Genomic DNA, 17,905 nt, shown 5'->3' with positions numbered 1-17,905 from the left:
GTGGATTACTTTCACGCCCTGGTCACCTGTGTTCCCAATGCCACCGGTGGTGTTGTGCTCCGAATTTACTTACTCCTGAACTCAACACAAGACAGTACAAGACAGGGTGGCACAGTGGTTAGCATTACTGCATCACAGCACTAGGGACCTGGGTCACTATCTGCGCGGAGTCTGCACATTCTCCCCGTGTCTGCGTAGGTTTCCTTTGGGTGCTCCAGCTTCCTCAAACAGCCCAAAAGATGTGTTGCTTAGGTGCATTGGCTGTGCTAAATTCTCCCTCAGTGTTACCCGAACAGGCGCCGGAGTGTGGCGACTGGGGGATTTTCACAGTAACTTCACTGCAGTGTTAATGTAAGCCTACTTGTGACCCTAATAAATAAACTTTAAATCCCTACTCTGTTGGCACTTCCTTACCTTTGAAATTATAGTTTTTGTAGCTGCGAGAAATCACACAATCAAGTTAAGACACCACAAAGCCGTGCTTTCCATTCCCCTCTGAACAAAAGACAAAAGGTTCCAGGTTGCAAAAAAATCACATTTTAATTGAAACTTACTACAGAAGTAGGAGCGGCTGTGAAAGGTTTCTTGTAACTCACTTATTAATTGAGACTTTGCAATGGCAGCAACCTCAGAAAACTGTAAACTTCACTTTACAAACTTTAAAAGCTGCTTTTACCAAATAACTAATTTACAGCTGGAGAAAATATGAGAAAATATATCGTTCTGGTGTGATATCTCAAAATGACAGGCGTTTATGCTGTTCAGAGTTGCATATCTTACCATTGAATACACCTTGCTGGATAGGCTGGAAGGGAAGGGGAAAGGGTGAGGTGATCAAACAGCCTGAAAATTCCACTGGGTCGAAACTTCTGTTTGAAGCCAAGCTGCTGGTGGCAGGTCTTTACAAAAGTTAACAATTAATTTAAGGACTTGATATTTTTCGGTCGTCATTTTTAATGATCAGGTTTGGTCGATTACTCTCCGTCCACGGCAACTGTTGCGACTGCTTTCACAAAGTAAGGGCCTTCCCGCAGGTAGGCTCGCAGCTGTAGGTAATATTGGTTCCCAAAGATTTCGGCTATCGTCTTGGAATCCACAAGAGTTTTTACCAGTTCAAATTTAGCGTCCTTCGAGGGTTTGTCGGGTTCGGCTGACCTGTCGACAATGTACTCCACGAATCCTGGCGTGCTGATCATCAGTCTCTGACCCCAAGGCTGGCTAGCAATTGCCTATAATTCAAGGTAATTGGAGGAAAAGTCATTAAAAAAAGTTGCAGTAACAAAGACAATCTTTTCAACTCAATAAGGATGCAGGATTAAGAACTGATAAAGATCCAACCCTCATTGCAATTAATTGAAGTGCACTTATGAAGCAAGTGCAGTAACAAGGTCTAAAGCAGGGGGAGTGTTATCATCAATAAAATGACAGAATTGAATTCAGAACTAAATCAATGCAAGAGGCTTGAGGGCTTTGATTAGCAGGTTTCCACAGAATGCCTACAGTGCAGGAGGCCATCAAATCTGCACTGACTCTCTGAAAGAGCATCCTACCTATCACCATAACCCCACACATTTACACCGCTAATCCCCCTAACCTACTCATCTTTGGACACTGAGGGTCAATTTATCATGGCCAATCAACCTAACCTGCATATTTTTGAAGTGTAGGAGGAAACCAGAGCACCCAGAGGAAACCCACGCAGACACGGGGAGAACTCCACACAGTCACCCAAGGTTGGAATTGAACCCGGGTCCCCGGTGCTGTGAGGCAGCAGTGCTAACCACTGCCCCAGTAAGTAAGTTACAAAATTATATCTTGAAACAAAAGATAGATAGCGCAGACACCCAGAAATAGGACAAGACAAAAAATACACGGGTCAGGCAGCATCAATGGAGACAGAGATTCCACGTTTCAGGTTGATGACCGTTTCCCTCCAGTGCAAAAGGAGGCCATTCGACCCATTGAGCCTGCACCAACTCTCCCTGTAACCCCATGTATTTACCCTGCTAATCCCCCTAACCTACACATCTTTGGACACTAAGGGGCAATTTAGCATGGCCAATCCACCAAACGTTGGGACTGTGGGAGGAAACCGGAGCACCCAGAAGAAACCAATGCAGACACGGTGAGAACATGCGGACTCCACACAGACAGTGACCCAAGGCCAGAATTGAACCCGGGTTCTTGGCGCTGTGAGACAGCAGTGGCACAGTAGTGCAGACCCAGTTTCTCTCTGTGCATACTGTCCAACCCGAGTGCTTCCAGCAATTTGTGTTTTTATTACAAACAGGTGATTTCAGTGAAATACAAAAAAACATTGAAAACCTTCAACCTATTCGATCCAATGCTTGAATCCTATCTGAAATCTAACTGAATAAAGGGGGAACACATATTCATAAGTTTATTTCAGAAGGAAACTTGGAAGAGTGCGTCCTGTTACGACAGCAGTATGGATAAGTCCAACACTTCTCTTTAAACATTGTATTAAAAAATACACATCTTCAAATCAGGAATGGCAGCGGTAAAATGCATTTCATAACACTTCAAAATAATTAAATTTACATGTTTTAGGACATTTCTTCAGGCACTGAGTATTCACCCGTTTGTGATTTGTTTCCAATGCGTCCACTATTCTTTTTCTTTCATGGGATGTGGACAACTTTTAAAGTTTATTTATTAGTCACAAGTAAGGCTTACATCAACACTGCAATGAAATTACTGTGAAATTCCCCTAGTTGCCACAGTCCGACGCCTTTTCGGGTCAACGCACCTAACCAGCATGTCTTTCAGAATGTGGGAGGAAACAGGAGTACCTGGAGGAAACCCACGCAGACGCGGAGAGAACGTGCAAACTCCACACAGACAGTGACCCAAGCTGGGAATCGAACCCAGGTCCCTGGCCCTGTGAGGCAGCAGTGCTAACCACTGCCACTGTACATCTATTCCATCCCTAATTGCCCTTGAAGTGGAGAGCCATCTTCTTGAACTGCTGCGGTCTATCCAGTGCAGGCACTCTCACAGCGCTGTTAGGAAGGGAATTCAAAAATTTAGACGCTATGACAATGAAGGAAAGGTGACATGGTTTCAAGTTAGGGTGGTGTGTGGCCTGGAGGGGAACTCCAGTAATGGAGAGAGTGAATATTTAATTGGTGGATGGAATGCCAATCTAGTGGATTACTTTGCCCCGGATGGTATCAGGCTTTGAGTGTTGTCGGAGCCGTATTTATGCAGGAAACTGGACAGCATTCCATCACAATCCTGACTTAGGTAATGGGTCGACTTTAAGAAGTCAGGAGGGGAGTTACTTTCTGCAGAATTCCCAGTCTCTGACCTGCGCTTGTAGCCTCAGTATGGCTGATCCAATTGTGGAAAAGCAACACAATTAGCAGGAAATGCTTGCAAACAAACCTTTCTATATTTAATTTATTTGATCACTCAGTGTTGCTGCCCAACCCCTCAACACACCATGCACCCTAGCTATGACTGTAACACTACATTCTGCACCCTCTCATTTCCTTCTCTATGTACGGTATGCTTTGTCTGTATAGCGCGCAAGAAACAGTACTTTTCACTGTATGCTAATACATGTGACAATAATAAATCAAATCAAATTCACACCAGTGACATCTGGAGTTTTGTTAGGGTCAGGGCATCTGAACATTTTCATGAGAAATTGGATTTTGTGTTAACAATGAAAGACTCACAGTGAAGATCTTGATGGCGCCAATGTGAATCTCTGGGAATGGCTGGGAGCTCATATTGCAGAACGTTTCCATTGGCTGGCTGTGCAGAGTTTGGAACCAGGACTCGGTCAATCCCAGAAGGTCCTCGGTTTGTTGGTCATTCTGTGAAATGGACGAGGAAGTAAAAGAGTTAAAGGCATGAAAGAAATGTCAGACGGCTGTAGGTGAAACTTCTGACATAACCAGTAGAGATCCTCAGCAGGGAGTGTATTTTGAAGAGGTGTAACAGGCCACAGACAGTACAATACCAATATACTGTAACAATTTTATTACAGATAGAATCATAGAATCCGACAGTGCAGGAGGGGGGCATTCGGCCCATCGAGTCTGCACCGACCACAATCCCACCCAGGCCCGATCCCCACAACCCCATGCATTTTAACAGACAATGCTCAAAGGGGAAAGACATTTTGCAAATTTCCCAGGTTTTACATATTCCAGTGTGCAAATACAATACTGCAATGCCTTGTAAACCCTGACTGCTTCTTAAAAAGCACCACGTTACTTGCTTGCCATAACCTATAAAAAAGGGGAATCGAGGGGGCTGCTACTAGTTAGGAACTGTTATAAATGAAAAGCTCACCTTGGATCAATCACAATTGGCAAGCAATTTGGTGATGTGGATAAACAATTAGTCTGGGAATAGAGGTGCAATATGATATACACCAAACATACGCTACCTGACACTGGGCAATTTCAAAACTGCTTGTTGGACATAGTGAATTTTATTCACACAAGTACTTCAGATAAAAAAAAGAGGGGGATTGCCAGCGCAAGTCAAACATAAACCCAACAGAACAATGTTTGACACAGCTCACTCAAGAGAAGCATGTTTACTTCACTGTATTATAGGAGAGACATTTTGCATTACTCATGCTTACAGAATTCTTTGGTTACAAACCCTCCCACATTTATCTATGTCTGCTGCAGACACATGATCCAACAGACCACAGATGTCCTGGTCACAGCTCCGCAACATCGTACAGGATGCTCAGTCTAGCTTGGAGCAGGCCAGCTTGAACCAGCCCCAACAGTGACTCAGTGATTAGCACTGCTGCCTCACAGTGCCAGGGACATGGGTTCAATTCTGGCCTTGAGTCACTGTCCATATGGAGTTTGCACGTCCCCCCCCTGTCTGTGTGGGTTTCCACCAGATGCTCTGGTTTCCTCCCACAGTCCAAAGATGTGCGAGTTAGGTTGATTGCCCCCTAGCATCAGGGGCATTAGCGGGGTAAATATGTAGGGTTGCTGGGATAGGGCCTGGGTGGGATTGTTGTTGGTGCAGGCTCGATGGGCCAAATGGCCTCTTTCTGCACTGTGGGGATTCTATGATTCTCATCTGATCACCTGAGTACAGGAACCGGAGATAGATTCTCCACAGCACACTAACCAAGACTACACTCTTTGTAGAATGCCCACTCTTTGTTAATAGTGACTGAACTCATTAAGATTATCTTTATCTGATATTCTTCCCGGCCACTATCAGCTCAACTGAAATGATTTAAGCCGAGGAGCTTGAAATATATATATATTCATTAGGATCTTAAACCAATATAATTTGCTACAAGTATTTAACATGAAATGCGACCTGGGGTTGCTACCGCAAAGGTAATTCTATACATTGCTATCGGCTGCTGGAGATGTCTGTCACCTGTTACGTTTTAATAGACAGATGGGAGATTAAAATTTAGCACTGTACATTTGAAGTTATGTCATTTTTTTTAAACATTCAAAGAGTCGCGAAATTTAGCAAGAAAACATCTCGCTCCCTGGCTTTGTTTGCAGTTTACACAATAAACCTCCCCTCCCACTGCAACATTAATGATACTACTTTTGCTGTCAAAACCCTAATCTAATTATTTTTCCCCCCACCAAAGTTTAAAATCCACATCACTTTTCCTCAGCACCCTTTCACGAGGTGCCAGTGACTTTTACAAGATCCACTGCTTGACTGGCTGAAAACGAGACAATCGCATTAAGTTGACCTTTCTCTACACCCTAGCTATGACTGTAACACTACATTCTGCACCCTCTCCTTTTCTATGAACGGTAGGTTTTGTCTGCATAGCCCACAAGAAACAATACTTTTCACTGTATACTGATGCATGTGAAAATCAAATCAATTAGGAGACAATGGGCTGAAGACTGATGGTCAGGTTGACCACATAAGTAACGCTGCCCTTTCATATCACTCAGAAGCGGAGTTGCCACACTAAGAACATTACTTCTGGGCTGCTTTGAAGCAAAGAATGCAGTAACAAGGCTTTGACTAAGAGCCATCAAATATGTGGCCAGAAACATCTTTCTGTAGAAGGTGAATTCAGTACACTTTCTATTTATCACAGGGAGGCCATTCGGCCCATCGCGTCTGCACCGACTTTCTGACAGAGTGTCTTACCTAAGCCCTCTCCCCCGCTGTAACTCCTCACATTTTTCCCATGGCTAATCCACCTAACCTACACACCTTTGAACACTAAGGGGCAATTTAGCATGGCTAAATGTCACCTAATGAGCACATCTTTGGACTGTGGGAGGAAACCCATGCAGACATGGGGAGAATGTGCAAACTCCCCACAGTTACCCAAGGCTGGAATCGAACCCAGGTCCCTGGCGCTGAGAGGCAGCAGTGCTGACCACTGTGCCACTGTGCCACCACTAAAGAAGGGGTGACTCTGGAGACCATTATCAGCGCATTTCTTTCAAAGAAAGGAAACCAGATAATATTATGGAGCAAATGTGGTTTATTCATGCTACTGCTTGCTTTGGCAAAAACAGCAATATACTAAGATATATTCACAGAAATTCATTTTGGAAAATGGATGATGAATTAAGTAACAAATGGTTGTGAAGTTTTTTTTAGTGGGGTATTTTTGTTTGCTTTTCCCGCACCACCCGGGTTAATTCAAATTCTGTTCCTGCAGCAAGCACATAAAACTCAAGCCAACCAAATTCAGAAAATTCTCAGCTATCTTGCACTTACACGTTTACTGGGATCTTACCGGTAGGGAGAGGAGAGAAGCAATGGTGTCGAGGCAGCGAACCCGTAGGTCTGTGGCAGCATTGCACGAGAGGGAACCCAGCCTTCTCAAAACCTCCTGGAATTTATTGCCTAAGAGCATATTTGGGAAGACAGAGATAACTTTAAATTTGGCTTTTATGTTTTAGTATAAGACCAGAGAAAAAGGTGACAAGTAATGCAATACTGATGTTACAATTTGAGTACGCAAGTGCAACGAATCTCTACCAAAGGCCAGTCCTTATGAAAAACGTTTGCCTGGCTTTCGGGATACAAATTCCAAATCAGAGGCACAACTGTCACACATCACAACCACAATGTGAAGATCAGGCTCCTCCAGGCTTCACTGACATGCCTTACCCTTCAGAAAGGGCACAGAAACACCCAACAGTAATCAATAACACTAACAAGCTGCATAGAAATCTGTCTGTGGGGAAGCAGCATGGATTCGATGGGCTGAATGGCCTCATTATGCACCATAAATGATGCTATGACTGACACAAAATCCTTTCTGCTTCATTAGTACTCGCTCCAATCTGGAATAAAGAGGATCTTCAGCATAGCTCCGTTCCAAACCTGGAACAAGAAAGCCGTCACCAATTCAAATAAATTACCAGAAGGATGTGGAGGCTTTGGAGAGGGTACAGAAAAGATTTACCAGGATGTTGCCTGGTATGGAGGGCATTAGCTATGAGGAGAGGTTGAAAAAACTTGGTTTGTTCTCACTGGAACAAAGTCTACAAGATTATGAGAGGCATGGACAGAGTGGATAGTCAGAAGTTTTTTCCAGGGTGGAAGAGTCAATTACTAGGGGGCATAGGTTTAAGGTGCGAGGGGCAAGTTTTAAAAGAGATGTACGAGGCAGATTTTTTACACAGAGTGGTGGGTGCCTGGAACTCGTTGCCGGGTGAGGTAGTGGAAGCAGATACAGTAGTGACTTTTAAGGGGCGTCTTGACAAGTACATGAATGAGATGGGAATAGAGGGATATGGTCCCCGGAAGCGTAGGGGGTGTTAGTTAAGTTGGACAGCATGGTCGGTGCAGGCTTGGAGGGCCGAAGGGCCTGTTCCTGCGCTGTAATTTTATTTGTTTAAACTTTTTTTAATACACGTTCTTTCATGGGATGTGGGCGTCACTGGCAAAGCCAACATTTATTGCCCATCCCTAATTATCCTCGAGTTTGGAATCACACGGAAGCCAAACCAGGATATTGCTGTTTTAGCCAAAGCAAGCAGATTTCCTTCCCTAAAGGGCATTAGCGAACCAGATTTTTTTTTACAACAACTGGCGATAGTTTCTTGATCATTAGACTTTTAATTCCAGATTTTTATTGATTTTAAATTCCACCAGCTGCCGTGGTGGGATTTGAACCTGGGGGTCCCCAGAGTATTAACCTGGAACACTAGTCTGGTGACAGTACCACTACGCCACCACCTCCACTAAAGCTGACTGGAGCTCCCAGAACTATAACTTCCACTTGCCTTTGTATTCTATTTGTTTTGAGATCCAAAGACAAGGCGGAATACCTAAAGACAGCCCGAGTCTCATTCCCTGGAGTGTCAATAGAGAAAAGCATTGAGCTCAACAGCCACAACTCTTAACTGCAAGGCCAACGTGAGATAATGCACCAAGTGTACCATATCCTACACGTTTCACAAATGTTGGCCCTGGTTTCTGTGGCTATGACTCATCTTTCATTCCCTCATTAAATATCTCCCACTTCCTGTCTTTTAGCTTTGACAAATGATGGTCTGGATTCGAAATGATGCTCTTTTCTCTCCTTACAGATGCTGCCAGACCTGCTGAGATTTTCCAGCATTTTCTCTTTCGGTACATGTTTCACAAACCCCAGCCACCTATTGGAGGGGAGGGGTGATTGAGCAGAGGATCCAGTCCATAGGGTATACTACCAGACAAGTACTTTTAGGTCCCTTTCTCGCAGTAATCAGGGAGCCAATTCACAGCGACCTAGATTTTTAAAAAAAATTCATTCGTGGAAAATGGGCGTCACTGGCTGGGCCAGCATTTATTGGCCATCCCTCGTTGCCCTTGGAGGACAGTTGAGAGTCAACCACATTGCTGTGGCTCTGGAGTCACATGTAGGCCAGACCAGGTAAGGACGGCAGATTTCCTTCCCTAAAAGACATTAGTGAACCAGTTGGGTTTTTCCGACAATCGACAATGGTTTCAAGGTCATCAGTAGATTATTAATTCCACATTTTAAAAAAAAATTTGAATTCAAATTCCATCATCTGCCGTGGCAGGATTCGAACCCGGGTCCCCAGAACATTAGCGGAGTTTCTGGATTAATAGTCTAGCGATAACACCACTAGGCCATTGCCTCCCCTGCTCGCCTTGCCCAAAGAGGAATGAACCATTCCTGCAACGTGCAGGCTAGCTTAACTGTTGCTACTAGCTACAAGATGGCAAAGCGAGATCTTTCTTTCAGTAAATGTGGATGAACAGCGATGAGAATTGTCAATTGGAACACAGTGTTAACATCTCCCCAGTGCAACTGAACCACAGGATACATAGCCAAGCTATGACACCAAAAACAACACGGCGTTCTTAAATCGATCCCCGCCAACCCATCCTCTGCCAAACACACACACAATATGTTGATGCTACCAAGTTAAAAAATGCATTAACAATCCCAATATGCTGTCGAAAAGCAAATTACTGCAGATGCTGGAATCTGAATCCAAAAAAGAGAAAACGCTGGAAAATCTCAGCAGGTCTGGCAGCATCTGTACGGAGAGAAAAGAGCTGACGTTTCGAGTCCAGATGACCCTTTGTCAAAGTTTTGACAAAGGACCATCTTGAAACGTCAGCTCTTTTCTCTCTTTACAGATGCTGCCAGACCTGCTGAGATTTTCCAGCGTTTTCTCTTTTGGTTTCCAATATGCTGTCTTGTTAGCATCAAACAACAGAATGTAGTTACTTTACAAAGTACATGCGCTGGTTATTAACATTGAAATTAAAATACCCAAAGAGGATCCTTCTGTTGTCCCAAGGTTTAAAAAAGCATCAACAAGTTTGAATCCTTGGCTTTTGCTGAGCTAGCCAGGTAAGAGTCTTGCTATTTGCCACAGCTCTTTAAGAGGTGGAGCAAGCACAGATGACTTTTTTTGAAATAATGGCATAAAATGTTGGAAATACTCAGCAGGTCAGGCAGCATCAGTGAAGAGAAACAGAGTTAATGTTTCAGGTCAAAGGCCTCTCATCAGGACCCTTTGCTTTTGTGTCAGATTACACGTCTGCTCGCTATCCTGTCAGCCCTCACTGGAAAGTGTAGGTGCAAAGATTCAACACTGATGTCCTCTACAACTGCACAGATTGCGAGCGCTCACTGCGAAGGCACACATGAAAGGCTGTTGGGATTAGGGAACAGAAGGCTGCCAATATCCGTTAAGCCACATTCCTGTCCCAAGTCAGCAGCTTCTGGAAAAGAAACGATGCGAGGAGCGGAGGGGAGAGCGAGGGGACAGAACTGGAAGAAAATAAACACAGGCAAATTAATTAGGGGAATTGTAAGAGCAGCAGCGAAAAAGAAATTATTTTCTCATCTGATAACTGATTAATAAAGTTTATTTATTAGTGTCACAAGTGAGGCTTACATTAACACTGCAATGAAGTCATTGTGAAATTCCCCTAGTTGCCACAGTCCGGCGTCTGTTCAGGTCAATGCACCTAACCAGCACGTCTTTCAGCATGTGGGAGGAAGCCGGAGCACCCGGAGGAAACCCACACAGACATGGGCGAATGCGCAAACTCCACACAGACAGTACTCCAAGCCGGGAATCGAACCCAGGTCCCTGGCACTGTGAAGCAGCAGTGCTAACCACTGTGCCACCGGTGGTGTAGGAGAGGAGGCATACAACGGAATTGGTGGTAAGCAATGCTAAATGCAAGTTTGAGGAAAAATAATCTAAATTAACCTTTGGACAACCGATGGGATGTGGAAAACTTGTTCGGTAAATAAGTTTATCAATAGGATACTAAATTTTCAATTCCTTTTCAGAATGTTGGAATAAATTAGTTTGCATCACCCTGCACAAAGCTGTAAATTGTGAATGGAATTTTCGCAAGAAAACGTTTTTATGTAGTTTTTATGCACCCAACACTTAACTTCAGTTATTAATAGTTCAGAAGCATTAACATGGCTCACCTGCTTTATGTAGCACTTGCTTTCCTTCAATACATGATCCAAGAATTCCAATGGTATCCAGACCAACTCCAATCATTGTTGGCTCCTGCCCTTCAATCATCTCAAACACCTTTTCAATAAAAGCAGGATAACGCTCACAGATCTGTTGAGGACTATCAACCATTGCCAAATTTCCAAAGAACTTCACTAAATCTACAAAGAAAGCAGTGAATGCGAGTTCAGACTGAAGAATCTCCACAGACACCAGTAGAAGGCAGTGGAAAAGAAAGTGCTCAAATACATAGCATGACTGGATTATAACACCCATTATTTCCATCACCAATCTCCACATTTTATTTGTTGAGAGATGCCAAGCAGAGCTTCAATACAATCCATAAGGAGTGCCTGCCCCCTAGGCTATTTTTTCACCTCTCTCCTGGGTGCTGATTCACATTCTGTGGATAACCAGCTCTGAATGTTCATGCAAGTGATCGTTTATGTGCAATCCTAAACAATTCATAATTGGCAAAAGGCCAATTCTACATAAGGAAAAGGAGCGGGAGGCCATTTGGCCTCTCAAGCCTGCTCTGCCATTCAATAAGATCACGGCCAATCTGATTGTGGCCTCCTCCTACCTGCGCCACCCAAAGCTTTTATACTCCCGTGTTGATCAGAATCTCTCTAGCTCAGCCTTGTATATACTCAATGACCCAACCTCCCATGGTGTTGAAAATTCCAAAGACTCACTGCCGTCGAGAAGAAATTTCTCCTCATCTGCACCTTCAATGGGAGACTCTTTCTTTTTGAAACCAAGGTGCCCTCTGGGTCTAGAAAACCGCATGTGGGGAAACAGCCTCTCAACAATGACAGCTCATTTTGGAAGGAAAGTACATTGCGCGCAATGGAATGTGAGGTTAAAAACATATTCATTTAAGGAAAAGGAATCTTTAGGATGAACATTTGGAACAATGCACCAGGAATTGGGATAAAAAAAACATTAGGGGAGTAGAGGACTGAAGTGAATGTTAGCTGGGTGAAGTATGTCACCAGAAGAATGAGCTTTCTTGCCCGTGATTCTTATTAATCAGTTCATAGAATCCTTACAGCGCAGAAGGAGGCTATTCAGCCCATCAAGTCTGCACCGACAACAATCCCACCCCAGGCCCTATCCCCTCAAATTTACCCCGCTAATCCCTCTAACCTACACATTCCCTGACACTAAGGGGCAATTTAGCATGGCCAATCAACCTAACCCGCACATCTTTGGACTCCGGGAGGAAACTGGAGCACCCGGAGGAAACCCACGCAGGCACAGGGAGAAGGTGCAAACTCCACACAGACAGTGACGCAAGCTGGGAATCGAACCCAGGTGCCTGGAGCAGTGAGGCAGTAGTGTTAACCACTGTGCCGCTCCAAAGTTCACAAAGAAAAATAAAATATTCCTTTTACTTACTTGGTAGATAAAAGCCAGAGAAGGGATCTGAACCTGCACCAATGATCATGTTTGAGATTCTATCAATGGTGCCTTGCTGAGCAAGGTACTGCCGTCCATGTTGACTCTGAGCAAGTCCAGTAACCATCTCAATAGCTGTAGCTCTGCAATTGAACCAAAAGACTGATGAACTTCAATTTATATAGTTACATAGTAAACCATCCCAAAATCCTTCACAGAAGCTGTGCCAGAGATTTGGTACCGAGTCACACAAGGGGACAGCGGGAAGGTGACCCAAGGTTTTTGCAAGGAAGTAGGTTTTAAGGAGCAACTTAGAGAGCAAGAGAAATTTAGGGGGTCAATTCCAGGGCTAGGGGTCCTAGTCAACTAAAGGCACAGTCACCAATGGTGCAACGATGAAAATGGAGGATGCACCAGAGGCCAGATTTGCAGGAGTGCAGAGAATTTACTGGATCGCAGTGCTGGAGGTCACAGAGATAGGGGACAGCAGGGACATGGAGCGATTTGAAAATAAGGATGACAATTTCAAAACTGAGGCAGTGGTGGACTGGGGGCCAATGTTGGTCCAGCAAACATAGCGGGGATGGGTCAACACAACTGCAACTGTTCTTAAACAAAGAAGGGAAGGTGAAGAGGAGGGAGGGTAATATTAGAGAGGCTACAAGGTTCTCAATACGGGGGAAACATTTTTTTCTATTTTGGGTACAAGGTGTTGGCAAAAACTCCCATGTCAGACACAGGATGAAGGCAACTCAACACTAGCCCAACAAAGCATGTCAACACCCAGGACCAAGCTTAATCCCGACTGCACCAATGTGACTGTGCCATTTCTCAACCCAGGTGATTGCAGTGAGATTGCTAACTTAAAAGTTACAAGTTTATTTATTAGTCACAAGTAAGGCTTACATTAACACTGCAATGAAGTTACTGTGAAATTCCCCTAGTCGCCACAGTCCGGCACCTATTCGGGTCAATGCACCCTAACCAGCACGTCTTTCAGACTGTGGGAGGAAATCGGAGCACCCAAAGGAAAACCCACACAGACACGGGGAGAACGTGCAGACTCCACACAGACAGTGACCCAAGCCAGGAATCAAACCCGGGTCCCTGTTGCTGTGAGGCAGCAGTGCTAATCACCGTGCTACTGTGCCATCCCACTTAGCAGCCAAACGCTGACAGTTCTGTGTGGCGTGTTAGTGTGGTGCCAGAAAAACCATCTTACACTTCCATTTGCCCCTTCCCGCAATTAATCTGATGATTCTGTTCAGTTTTCTATCAATGTCTCTCTGTGAGCAGGGGGCACAAATGTGGCAGAGCAAGCCAAAGCCGGACGTGCTGTTGCGCCTCTACCTTGTGGCCCAGGGCACTGCTTTTACCCTTTTCCCAATGAACAAGTGCCAAAATGAGAAAATGATCTATTATAACCAGCAAGGTTGGCAGAATCACGTGGCTGAAACAGACACCAACATTTGCTGCTTAAGGTTAAGAACCGAAAGTTCCTTCCCAAAGCAACTAATTTTTAGCAAGTAGTCCCTTTCTCACCTGATGAGAACATCATCTCCTGCAAGTTCAGCGAGCAGCTGAGTGATGAAACCACTGTTGGCACAATAACCCAGCGAGACGGGCGACACAGAGGAGATCTCCACCACCAACTGCAAGGCAATGACACAGAGGTGCTCTCAGAATAGGGTGCATAATGGTCATGTCACTCTAAGTTGATAGATCGGGACTAATAAATTGTACTTGCAGGCAGCAATTCAACAAACATATAAAATAATAAAGCACTTTCCTCCAGGTCCCCACACAATAGCGAATAGGCTTACTGTGTAAAGATCACACTGCCTATTCTGAAGCTTTAAATTACACAAAGCACAGCACAATTGAAGAACCCTAGGGATGCTTCACAGCAATGTAGATTTGAATCATAGAAGAATCATAGAAACCCTACAGTGCAGAAGGAGGCCATTCGGCCCATCGAGTCTGCACCGACCACAATCCCACCCAGGCCCTACCCCCACATATTTACCCACTAATCCCTCTAACCTACGCATCTCAGGACTCTAAGGGGCAATTTTTAACCTGGCCAATCAACCTAACCCGCACATCTTTGGACTTGACTTGACTATTCTCTTGGTCATCAGTTTGACTTGACTATTCTCCCACATTTAGTGATGACAGCTGCACTGAGATTCTAATGCAGCCCATCCAAAGATGTGCAGGTTAGGTGGTTTGGCCATGCTAAATTCCCCCTCAGTAGCCCAAGATGTGTAGGTTAGCGGGATTAGCAACAGTGTGGGGTTATAGGGATAGGGTGAAGGAAGAGGGCTCGAGTAAGATAATCTATCAGAGAGTCGGTGCAAACTCAATGGGCCGAATGGCCTTTTCTGCACTGAGAGGATTCTATGATTTGGGGAATAAAGGGAAGGGCAGAGAAAAAGGGGAAATTCACGTAGTTCCTTGCTGTGGTACAAACTGATGACCAAGAGTAGGTTCTCCTCAACTGCAGGGGTTGTGTTGGCTGGGGAGACCAAAACAGGAAGTGCAAAAAATAAGGTTTCTGTCACAACCAAAAAAGAACAACCAGTTGCAAAGGTACAACTGGTGGTTTCCTATAAAGAATGGAACACAAAACCTTCGTTAATCAAAAGGCTCATACACCCTCTAGTGTAATTTTGGATGTAATACTTCCAAAATAGATAAAATTAGGTAAACAAGAATTATGCTGGTCTCCACCAGCCCATGCATAACTCCAAAGCAAGTATTGCAAGAACAATCCCCTAAAATCAGTCTTGGATTGACTGCCACAAGTCAGTTGTTGCAATGCTTCAAATTTACCTTTTTGACTTTGCTTACTATCTTGTATACAGAACAAGAGAGCAAAGACTGTCTATGCTTGTCCTGACCATTACAACAACTTGCTTTTACATCAAGTGGAGAAAATGTCCAAAGCTCTTCATGGAAACATGCTAAGAAAAAAAATCTACATCCAACTTAAGGCGGAAATACTGCAGGATGGTCAAAAGGTTGGTTGAAGAGGTCATTTTAAGATCGGTCTTATGAAATGGAGCTGTTTAGGGAGGGGATTCCCAAAGTCCACAGCTGAGACAGCTAAAGACATGGTGGCACAGTGGTTAGCACTGCTGCCTCAAAGCACCAGGATCCCAGGTTCAATTCCGGCCTCGGGTCACTGTCTGTGTGGAGTTTGCATGTTCTCCCCGTGTCTGTGTGGGTTTTATCCGGGTGCTCCGGTTTCCTCCCACACTCGAAGGTGTGTGGATTAGGTGGATCGGCCTTGCTAAATTGACCCTAGTGTCAGGGGGATTAGCCGGGTAAATGCGCTGGGTTGTGGCCTGGGTGGAATTGCGTTCGGTACAGACTCGATGGGCCAAATGGCCTCTTTCTGTATTATAGGGATTCTATGGGACAAAGGAAATGGGTCACAACAGTTAGAAAAACAGACTTTGAAGGCTTTAGGGCTGGAGGTTACAGGCAAGAAAGGAGCAAAGCATTTGAACACAGGGTGAGATATACAGAAACATGCAGTTGCATAGGACTGGAATAGAATATTTCCATCCATCGAGCTGGATATCATACTTTATTACTCACTCTTCAATTGATCTTGACTGCCGCTTTTTTAATCTATCGCCTCCTTAAACTCTGTAACCCTCCATTTCCATTCCACATTCACCATCTTAATATAAAAGCAAAATACTGTAGATGCTGAAATCTGAAACAAAAACAAAAAATGCTGGAATCCAGACTCGAAGTGTTGGCTCTATTCCCTCTCCACAGGTGCTGGGATTTTCCAGCATTTTCTGTTTTTGTTTCACATTCACCATCCTCCGCATTAAGGAGTTTTCTTTTCACTATATTTACTTTTTTCTGGCTAAGTTTGAATCCATCTTCCCTTGCCCAACACCTTTACCGAACATCTTGCGAGGTACCTCGATGAAGTCCCCTCAGTCCCCTTCACAACCTTGAAGAACCCATGTCTTTTTTAAAATCCTCTCTCTATAACTTAATCCTCTGACATTAAGCTGAATAAGACCTAATGGAAAATGAGGCTGGATCAACAACCAGTTTAAATGACCAAGCCTCTTTAGCTTCCGTGGTAAGTAACCATCTACCAATATCAATACCACTTCACAACAGTAGAAGACTCAGTAATGTCTCAAAATTGTTCCCAGGTAATTTGGAACGGCATTACAAGACAATGCACGCAAAATTTCAAGAAAATTTTCCTTCAACTGCACCATTCGGACAAAGAAAGTTGTGGAGTTGAAAGGTAAGCCAATGAGGTTAAAGTGAGGCTTTACCTGATGCAATTTTTTAAACACATCTCGGTCTTTTGGCTAAGATGAAGCATTAGATCAAGCCCAGGAGGGGGTGCAATGTCTCATTTTGTCATCTTGGATTTTAAGAACATAAGAACTAGGAGCAGGAGTAGGCCATTTGGCCCCTCGAGCCTGCTCCTCCATTCAATAAGATCATGGCTGATCTTTTTGTGGACTCAGCTCCACTTACCCGCCCGCTCACCATAACCCTTAATTCCTTTACTGTTCAAAAATTTATCTATCCTTGCCTTAAAAACATTCAATGAGGAAGTCTCAACTGCTTCACTGGGCAGGGAATTCCACAGACTCACAACCCTGTGTGTGAAGAAGTTCCTCCTCAACTCAGTCCTAAATCTGCTTGCCCTTATTTTGAGGCCATGCCCCCTAGTTCTAGTTTCACCTGCCAGTGGAAACAACTTCCCTGCTTCTATCTTATCGATTCCCTTCATAATCTTATATGTTTCTATAAGATTTCCCCTCATTCTTCTGAATTCCAATGAGTATAGCCCCAGTCTACTCAGTCTCTCCTCATAAGCCAACCCTCTCAACTCCGGAATCAACCTCGTGAATCTCCTCTGCACCCCCTCCAGTGCCAGTATATCCTTTCCCAAGGAGACCAAAACTGTACACAGTACTCCAGGTGTGGCCTCACCAGCACCTTATACAGCTGCAACATAATTTCGCTGTTTTTAAACTCCATCTCTCTGGCAATGAAGGTCAAAATTCCATTTGCCTTCTTAATTACCTGCTGCACCTGCAAACCAACTTCTTGAGATTCCTGCACAAGGACACCCAGGTCCCTCTGCACAGCAGCATGCTGTAATTTTTTATCATTTAAATAATAGTCCATTTTGCTGTTATTCCTACCAAAATGGATGACCTCACATTTACCAACATTGTACTCCATCTGCCAGACCCTCGCCCACTCACTTAGATTATCTATATTCCTTTGCAGACTTTCAGCGCCCTCTGCATACTTTGTTCTTCCACCTATCTTAGTGTCATCTGCGAATTTTGACACACTACACTTGGTCCCCAACTCCAAATCATCTATGTAAATTGTAAACAATTGTGATCCCAACACTGATCCCTGAGGCACACCACTAGTCACTGATCGCCAACCAGAAAAACACCCGTTTACCCCCACTCTTTGCTTTGTTAGTTAACCAATCCTCTATCCATGCTAATACATTACCCGTAACATTGTGTACC

The 17,905-nt window shown here is 44.2% G+C and overlaps 1 protein-coding gene across 1 annotated transcript in view; it reads right to left on the bottom strand.

Annotated features, from left to right (window-relative positions):
- Nucleotides 1-521: 521 nt before the first annotated feature.
- The window catches only part of psmd5 (proteasome 26S subunit, non-ATPase 5), a 32,419-nt gene continuing 15,035 nt past the window's right edge, over nucleotides 522-17,905 (bottom strand). The window contains exons 5-10 of the mRNA XM_078226296.1: nucleotides 13,902-14,011; nucleotides 12,360-12,502; nucleotides 10,928-11,119; nucleotides 6,743-6,852; nucleotides 3,705-3,845; nucleotides 522-1,229 (exon numbers count right to left, since the gene is read on the bottom strand). Coding sequence (XP_078082422.1) covers nucleotides 975-1,229; nucleotides 3,705-3,845; nucleotides 6,743-6,852; nucleotides 10,928-11,119; nucleotides 12,360-12,502; nucleotides 13,902-14,011 — 951 coding nt within the window. The 3' untranslated portion in view covers nucleotides 522-974. The remainder of the gene's footprint in view (nucleotides 1,230-3,704; nucleotides 3,846-6,742; nucleotides 6,853-10,927; nucleotides 11,120-12,359; nucleotides 12,503-13,901; nucleotides 14,012-17,905) is intronic.

This window comes from Mustelus asterias, chromosome 13, assembly GCF_964213995.1.
Source record: "Mustelus asterias chromosome 13, sMusAst1.hap1.1, whole genome shotgun sequence".
NCBI lineage: Eukaryota > Metazoa > Chordata > Chondrichthyes > Carcharhiniformes > Triakidae > Mustelus > Mustelus asterias.
This window is presented reverse-complemented; position numbering and strand designations above follow the sequence as displayed.